Source organism: Hylaeus volcanicus, unplaced genomic scaffold, assembly GCF_026283585.1.
Source record: "Hylaeus volcanicus isolate JK05 unplaced genomic scaffold, UHH_iyHylVolc1.0_haploid 8090, whole genome shotgun sequence".
NCBI classification, from domain to species: Eukaryota; Metazoa; Arthropoda; class Insecta; order Hymenoptera; family Colletidae; genus Hylaeus; species Hylaeus volcanicus.
In genome coordinates this window covers 1-9,489 of record NW_026531857.1, presented here as the reverse complement: position 1 = coordinate 9,489, position 9,489 = coordinate 1, and the positions used below count along the sequence as shown (strand labels likewise).

General features: G+C 36.7%; 1 protein-coding gene across 1 annotated transcript; it reads right to left on the bottom strand.

Moving 5' to 3' along the window:
• Positions 1–15: 15 nt before the first annotated feature.
• LOC128882240 (rab-3-interacting molecule unc-10-like) lies at positions 16–7,124 on the bottom strand (the record flags this gene model as incomplete). Its single annotated transcript, XM_054133826.1, has 4 exons — positions 16–3,530; positions 4,144–4,217; positions 4,317–4,429; positions 6,964–7,124. Coding segments are annotated over 4 exons (413 nt in total), but the record flags the coding sequence as incomplete, so codon positions are not given.
• Between the last annotated feature and the right edge of the window lie 2,365 nt (positions 7,125–9,489).

Here is a 9,489-nt window from a genome sequence, read left to right as displayed (position 1 = left end):
TAAGCCATACCCTCAAGAAAGGGAGAAAAATATACGGTATTCCGTTATTAATAACGAAAAAAAAAAAAAAAATGAAACAAAATAATCTTCCTACAAACGAAAATTGTCGTTCGATATGTTCCAATTTCAGAGCATAACAACTTCTACTTATATACGACGTACACCTATTGTCAGAGACCCTGTATAATTATGGATCCACCCAAACAAAGATACACGATTATGGCTTACAAGTACTCGTACAGAGGACAACGATAATAAAATCGTCTCTAGCAAGCCAGGACTTTGTCCGAGTGACGGTTGACATTTATGCGTGGGTGATCCCTAGCTAGATACAGCATCTAGAATCGATACAAGAAACCGTTTCTCGCTCGTGGCATTCAATTCACTTTCTATCCAGAAGACATTCGTCTTCGTGACGCACGTTTCCACTAAATTGTTGCTTTTCGTTGAAGCGTCGTCGAATGAAAAACATCGATCTGAAGCGTACGAATTAGTTTCTATCTCCGGAAAGACTTGAAATCACGGGAAGTATCACCATTTAATACCATTCATCAACGCCTACGTTATTTCTTTTCTCCTAAATCCGTTGCGAAAACCGAAACGAGCCCGATCGCGTCGATTTCTACGACTTTTCCAAGAGACAGAACGGAGGTGGCCTCTTTTTGCACAATTCCGCGATGAAAAAATTCCGTCCTTCGACGTACACGATTGTTTTCTCACGTTTTCTTCGCCGTGTGTAAAATGGATTGTCAGTTTGAACTCTGTTGCAATCGTACAACACGAATGTCTAGAGTAATCGTTATCGGTTTACGTTACAAATATACAAATTGAATGGTCGGTGTAGTTGGACGATTTTTGATTTGTTGCGAGTCTTCTCGTTGATCAAGTACGATTTTAACGTACGTACAAATTAAATATTCAACGTGATAATTCAGTGATATATTGTGCTCGATCTGCTTCTCGTAATCTAACGTTGAAAAAGAAAGAGATTCTATTTCACCGATGCACAAGTTATACTTCGGTATGGAATTATGGTTTTTGTTGCGATAACTTTTATCGAAACGAAGCTCCTCGTTAATCGGAACAAGATTCGTAATTGTATGATAACGAGACAATTCCATAGTTATCTTCGTGAAGCTTTGTTTTCGTTGTAAACCTGTGTACCAACAATATCGATTGTAAGTAACTGCTTCTTCGTCGAATAGATTTGATCTCGCTAGTATGAACGACATCGTTAATTCTGTGACAATAAAACAAAGTTCAATTCGAAAGTTATCATCGCATCGAATGAATTACATTTACATTTTACAAATATCGTAACGCAATTCCCTTAAATTAAATTGCAAAAATTTAGTCGTACAAAATTTCACGTGAAAAAAGATTCACAGCAGTTGAAGAGTGAAGAATTTGGTAATATAACGTTATAGTATGTAAAATGTAATTTTATGTATTATTTAATATTGATATAAAAGTACAATTGCACTCTGTTAAATGGAGAACTACCATTGGTTGTGTAATTATTTACATTCATCTTTAAACACACCGATGGGGACAAAATGTGTTAAAAAATTAACAAATATCAAATCTTTGAATTTTTGTGCTTCGCGTCACGTGTCAGAAGAGAATGGAATCATTTTAATCATGCAATCATCAATTTCTTCGTTGAAATACAAATGTGTATAAAATTTTACCTTTGATATATGTACAGTGTGCTGCTCGATGTCTTTTACGAACTATTTTGAAATTGTAAATTCCACGGCAACTCATTGTTAGACAAATTTCGCGGCCATTCCTACTCAACGATAACAATTGGAAGTACCAAAAGGGCGAAGGGTTTAAATTAGTAATTAAGTGATATGTGTTATTACTAATAACGATAATGTGAAATAAAATATAAGATGTTTAAAATTGTTATTTAAACATTCCTTCCGAAATATGTTTTCATATTTTTGTTAGAGGAACCGAAAGAAAATATTTTTCTTTCATTTAAAATACTCTTATCACACACTTATCGTTAAATCCTTTAGTACTTCCACTCTGAACTTGTTTGTTCTATTTTTTTTTTTGTTTGTTTTATAATTTCGTGTTTTTATTACGAAATATTTACACTTAGTCTTTGAATTTTGGTAATATAAAACGACATATCTTAGGACTTAAAATTTTCCACGCAGCAGAATTGGGAATACGTCGGAAATGTATTATCTCAATTAGGGGTTGAGATTACTCGATTAATTTAGTATTTCGGTATTTATAAATGTTTGAATCTTACGACTTTTTGATTATTCGACCATTCAAATTATTCGAACATTTGCAATTCAAATATCAGTATTTAAATATCTCTCGACTTGAATACCCGTATTCGAATATATCGTATAGTAATTCGCTATCCAAGGGAATCATATAATTAATATCATCGAATATTCTTTGTTATTATAATCCATTATCAATGGAATTACATATAAATAGTATCCATTAATGTAATCGAATGTATCAATGACGTTTAAGTTTAAGCATCTGTATTTTAATCCATCCGATGATTTCAAAATCATCGAAATCGGTGTTGAGCACTCTTTTCTGGATAATTATCGATTCGTGTAGTATCCGTATCGCGATATATTCGAATCGTATTTATTTTATCGATATCCCTATTATATTCTGATAGTCGATATCCAAATATTCGAGTATCCCAATCACGTTCAAATAGTCCAGTATTCGAATTACGTACCGATACTTTCCAACATTACCGATCAACTATTATTCCGGCACTGCAATTAATCGAATAACATTCGTCGTGAATTCGAATCGCAAAGTATAGATCTGAACACAGATGAACTGGAACAAGTAGTCTCAGCCCCGGTCGAAACTTCCGTCGCGAACGCCCGAAAACCGTGTCGAGATTCAACGAGGTATCGTCGAGTGGCCAGTGAACAGAGTTCGGGCAATAAATCTCTCCTCGAGGAACAAAACTATAACGAATAACCGGCTGGAGAATTCGTTCGTGGCCGTGCGTTTCCGTTTCATCCTCCGTTCTTTCTCTGGTCGAATCGTACGAAAACGTTAGTGCTCTCGCGTCTCGTTTATACCGAAGAGCGCACGTCGTTATTTACATCGAAGGCGATGATTTACGTTCTACCGCGTCGCAGCCGCTACTTTTTTTTTTTCTTTTTTGTTCCGTTCCTACACATCGAGTTCCTACGTAACGTAGTACGGTGGCTCGGTAATTCGCATTGGATACGGATCGTGAGATATATACAAAGCGATAGACCGAGAGAGGCGGTGAGGATCCTTCCGGTTGCTAAGCGTAGATGGTGCTGTCGCACTTCTCTTTCCGCTACACTAATAAACTCGGTCTAATCGAGGTTTATACCTGTGTAGGATGCGTATGCGTGTACATTGCGTGGAAATGAGAGAAAGACAGAAAAGAAAGAGAAGACGGTCATGTGTAGGTGTCAATTTATGAACTCGTTATACCGGCGTCTTTGGCAGTTTCCTGCGCGTCGGTGACGAGGGCGTTTTATCCGTTTCCGCTTCTGTAAAACATTTCACATTCTTCGTCAGAACAGCACCAACACTCCCGGTTTGCTGGGAGACAAACGTGATAAAATTGTGCAGGGCGTTCACATTATTCGCATCGTTCGCGATATTTGTGCAATATTGACAAAAATATATAACAGAGTAATAATTTCCAAACATATTGGAAGGCGATCATGGAAGGCGATCATGGAAGGCGATCATTGAAGGATAAAGAAAATTCGTCGATAAAGAGATTTATTTAATTGATTCAGAATGAAACTGGTTTCATTTGATTTCGTATATTCTGCGAATAGTTCCATTGAAACGCGTGTTTCGATGTTTTGTCTTGTCGGTGCCGGTACGTGTCGTTGTCGGAACGTGACGGTCCGCGTCGTTATAGTTTGAATCGACCTTAACTCAACGCATATCGCCAGTCCCGACCGAATTGCTTATTTCGCGACAATACTGTGTTCCTATCGCTGCAATTGGAAGAGATATTTAGGTGTCCTGATTTATGTAGGCCACTCCGTATACCTTCCATTTGTCTCCAAACAAAATTTTCGCCTCGTAGAAATATCTACAAATGTAGCGATCAACGCGTTAACATGAATTGATCACGGTTGTACTCACCCATCAGCAGGCCCATATTTCCTGGCACTTTTCCCGCCGTCGGTACCGTACCTAGATCATCAGGCATGTCCACGCTGCGTTCGCATCGGGCAAAAGTGTCGATGATACAATCGATTCGCGGATTCGACTCGGCTCCTTCTCGCTGTCGGCGTTCAATTATCTACGGTACTTACGTATCGGAAACGTGCTCCACCACCAGCTCGACCACGTCGTCGCCACGGTCGGTTATCTGGACGACTTCCTCGTAGCTTCGATCCACCAATGACACTCCGCCCCATTCCAACACCTGCGGAAAAAGATTTTAATTCAACTTCTCCGTTTACGAGAAGAAACGACAGTTTAAATCGTCAGCCGGTTACGTCGGCTACAGTTATCAATCTAACGCGAAAGTTTCTTCGTTTCGCATTTTCTCTCGTTCCAGAGTTGGCGAGTGTCGCGGAGATAAGGAACGCTCTTTACTTTATTACGAGAAAACGAGCGTGTCATTTTTCCCGTGTAACTTGTTGAAAGCGCACTTCGAATCACGGGAGAGTTAAGAATTTCATAAACACGCGTTAGATTTACGATCTGGCAAACGAAGTATGAAACGTAGAGTGGTGGATAATTCGATGCTTGAAATGGAAGGCGGGTTGCTGTCGCTGATTATACGAAGCTTCCACGCGCAAACTTGGCAAATATCATCCGACCAAGAACGATCGCGTCTGCTGAATACGAACTTCCGCAATCTTTGAACGGATCGATTTACTAAATTGCCGGGTGTCGATGGAAATAAGCTGAAAACTTTGGCTGATTCGTGAGATGAATTTTTCACAATGAATTAAGGAAACTTTCCCTTTGGCATTATTAGCTCGCACTTTGTTTGTTTATTTTCAGTTATTAAAGACTTTCCCAAAGGGACTTTAGGATTTTGATGTTCAATCAATGTTGTTATTTGTATGGGATATATCCGATTTATATAATGTATACAAAATATACCTACATACATCTACTAGGTGTAGAAATGAATTCTGCGTCTTTATATTCACGTATTTTTTATTCTAGCACACTATTCTAGTAAACTATACTATATTCATATTTATATGTAAAATATATACATATACCTACTAAGCGTAAGCGCACTAAGTGTAGACGTAAGAAAATCGAATTCAAGTTGTTGAGTAAAATAAATAACGCTATACTTTACACTATTCGAACAGTAATTGACTTTGTGATCCATGTTTTACAAAACAAGAATATACATGCAGACTTCGAGACAGTATAGGTCAATTTGATGTCGGAGTTAATTATAATTAATTACGGATTGGTCGATACCACGCAAACACAGAACATCTATCGAATGTCCCTGTAATTTGCTCTAATTACAATCCGACAAGAGCCAAAATTTACCGAACAAGAAGATTGAAATCCAAAAAGCAGAGGCATTTAATATTCGTTTCGTTCGATTGTTAAAGAAAGTGTTGCTGCACTGTTGGAGAAATAAATGTAAAATTTATACAGATGATAAAACAGAATCTATGAAACGATAAAAATGCTATAGGAGCTCACCGCGCGGCTTTGTAGCTCTTTGAAAATCTCTGTTTTGGATTTCCGTTTCCAGATCAAATGAAGCTATCGATACTTCAAAGGAACGCTCTAAAACCAAAATATAAAAATAAATCCAGCAAAAGCCAAGAATAAAAATTTGAAAGTATCGCAAAGCTCTGGAAACTGTTGGTAGGGTTCGCGTAAAAGTTTCAATTTTGTTTCGATAATGTTGTCATAATTTTCACTGTCTTAATTTACTAAACGCGCTTCAGATAGCGATCGAATGGTAGATGTAAATTAATATACATTTCGCTAAGTAACATTTTACATATTATAATTCAAGAGATGAAATAGCTCGCACCTACGTTTAGTAAAATATTTTCAATTTTAATTAGGTATTTTGAAAGGAATTAGTCGACGAGTGAAGGATCTATAACTACTACGTAATATCAGGCTTAATAACAGATACGCTTTAGAAAGGAGAAGCACTGTGTGACGCACTATTCACTGGAGTACTTGAAATTGATATTAGTTACGTTATAAGCGATTAGTTGCAGCGTGTAAAACGTATAATTACCACGCGTTTGAATTATATACATCGTGTAAAATTCAAAGACCATATGTCAATGAATTCGTACGTTTTTCCGAGGTATAGTATACCAGTTGACGTTTGCGTCTGTACCGCGTTTCCATTACGCGCAGCTGTCGATAACTTAATTAAAATCACAGCTGGAGAGAATGCTTCTCAATACTCTCGCGCATTAACCGCTTACAATAACGTTATGCGCTAAACAATAGATTCGCGTTGTCGAGACTTGGCTTTTATTTTACTCTAAATTAAAATTATTATTATACCGATATAATAAGCAATAAAATTATTCACTTGCATTGTTTGATCAAAAACAATTTACGAAAACGCGTCTATTTTTTAGCTGTAACTGTGACGTGCTCCCTTAATACAAAAGAGTTTTTGTCTTTAATATTATCCTGTTCGATATTTAAAAAATAAATCGTACTTTATACAAATGTCCAGAAAGAGCGAGAATTAATTATTCCCCGAAGCTTCGAACTAACGAGAAACAACATTTCCCAGAGTATTTCTCACGAAGGCTCGTCAATGTGGATATTCCTTGAATCGTATTTGAATTTCAAACTCTTCTTAAACCTTAATTCATTATGAAACATTCGATAAAACGCGATGAGGAAAAAGGGACACCGGATCAGCGTGCTACTTTAAGTTTACATATTAAAGCAAGCGCGTTTCGTGTAGCGAAAAAATGTATGAAGTTCTCATACCTTGTCGTTCCGCAGTATACCAGCTTTTGCTGCTGGTCCATCTGGCACCGTCCACATCACGTATGCAAAAGTATGGCCATCAGCCCCCGTTTTACCACCTACCACTCTTAGACCAAAACCAGCCACTGCAAAAACAAGTTGAAAGTTTAATAAAGGGATTCCTGAAACATGCACAGTTACGGTTCCACCGCTAAACAATTTTTACAAAACATTATTTAGCTCTTAGGAAGAAAGTCCCATGTAGCGTAGTTCTCGAGGAAAACTGGTCGTTCTTCGTGTGCACAAGTAAAGACATTCAGCCTAAACGATAGCGTCAGTAATATTTAAATTTCGTGTCCTCGATTGGGGACGCCAGGTCTGAGAGTGTTAATAACTCGAGTGGAGGCTTTAAGTAAATAGAAAAATAGAAATACATCAAAAAGATGTAATTAACGTAACGTACAAATATCAAAGTTCGTAATGATATATTTATAAAAGCTATGTCGTTACTAGTATTCGCAAAGAGTTGCTGCTACTTAAAAGTCTCTTATAGAAAAGACGAAAAATAGATCGTATTAATACAGAAAAAAAACCCTTTCGATATGCTTCGAGCGATGATCAAATTCGTAATTAGATGGTCATTTTACAGGTATTCAGGTTCATTGCTAAATAGCCAGTGCCGGATAATTGTTAATTTGCATGAAAGCAAGTTATTCGATAGTTTCACGAAGCTGAGGGCTTCAATATTCAGGTAAAAATTTCTAGCTACATGCCCCCGGAATAATAAATAATATTGAAAAAAGTTGTAAAAGCCATCAGAGAGGGTGCGCAGTTCACCTTTATGTTTGTAAATTAGTATTCGTCACGGCTACTTCATCCAGAGTTGAAAATTCCAGTGTATTTGAAGTACGGGCCTTTGTGCAAAATTATAAATTAAACGAGCCTTGATACGCGAACCAATAACGTTACACATACGTACGTCAAGAAGACTTTATTACATGGCGTACACGAACGACAGCCGTATGCAATTTTGCGCTGCATAGTTATTATCTCCTCATAATTATGCTTTAATATACACCGAAAACGTCAATCTACAAAATCTTGCAAAATAGTAACCAACTTGGTAACAAATTATTGTTTTTTTTTTTAGATAATGTTTATTTTCCGAATATTTTATTATTAAAGAAAAAAAGTAATTTTTTCATAGTAAAAAGAACTAAAAGTAACAAACAACAGTACCATAAGCTACTATAAACAATAATTTTGATGAAAAATCATATCAACGTTCTTTAGAATTATCATTATTAAGGGGTTACACCACTTTGCCCACTGGAATTTTCATGCCTTTCCACGAATTTTTATTAAAGCAATAACAAGATTTTGTTTACATCGAAGTGCATTAACTAACGTTTTAAAAAATGACAATTTATTTATACGCTTTAAACATGTCAAACCTTTGTCAACCCTACGTCGATCCTTTAATTGCAGCGAACTGTAGTTTCGATCCGTTTCTGCTCTCTTTAATTTTTTAAACTCGCTACGATCCATTTTCAACGAGATAATGAAGCTTTGTTTCGAGATATAACACTGTTTCAAGCAGCCAATTTTTGATGTTACTTATCTCGACTGCCATTTATAAACGAAACAATGCAGGAATTTTCGAATGTGACGAGCATCCCAGAAAACAAATAACGTCCACAATTTAATAAATGAACAGTAGCTCCGTGATTTCACTGACAACAGATAAACGCTTCTGTGCGAATACATGCTCGTCGTGAAGCATGAATAATAAGTTGAGAACGTATCGATTCCTGTTAAATACACAAATAGTTTTCCATTAATCATACAAATTACTTTATCGTCAAATGAAAATTTATTTCTATCGTTTAGAGAAGCTTGTAAATGTAAAATAATAACGATTAGATCGCGGATTATATGCGTTCATGGTATACACTACTATGAAAATAAAAGTAAACATAAAAAAAATGAAAAAGTATACATAATTAATATTAATATTTCGTTTTGCATAGGTGTATATACTTTTTAATTACGTTTAACATGTATTTGCCACATTTGCTTGTGTCACAAATGCATGATATCTCCAGTTCAATAATGACCAATATCTGCAGTCCGAACACAAATATTATTCACATATTTATTTTAAATAAAAGTGCACATAGTTGCAATTAAACACGGAAGGTGATGCCGACCACGATTACGCTGATGCTTGGTAATAAAAGACGAAACTCCAAAGCGTCTTTCGGAAACCTTGGAATTACCTTAATCCGAACTTATTATTCTCGTCCCTTAACACGTTGACTGCGAAGCACGCACGGTGTGCGTTCTGTAATTCTCGGCACAGCGGCGGCGGACGCACGGTGTGCGTTTCATCCTTTCTTCCTTTTAGAACGCTCCTCCCCGCCCTTGAATTTTCGATGTTTCGACATAAAACTTGCTATATGGGCTCAACATTAGTCCGTCTGTTTACCTTCTCGGCCGTTTCAGTCTTGGAAAAGAAAAAGTGTGTTTTTCGCCTTCCGTGAGTCA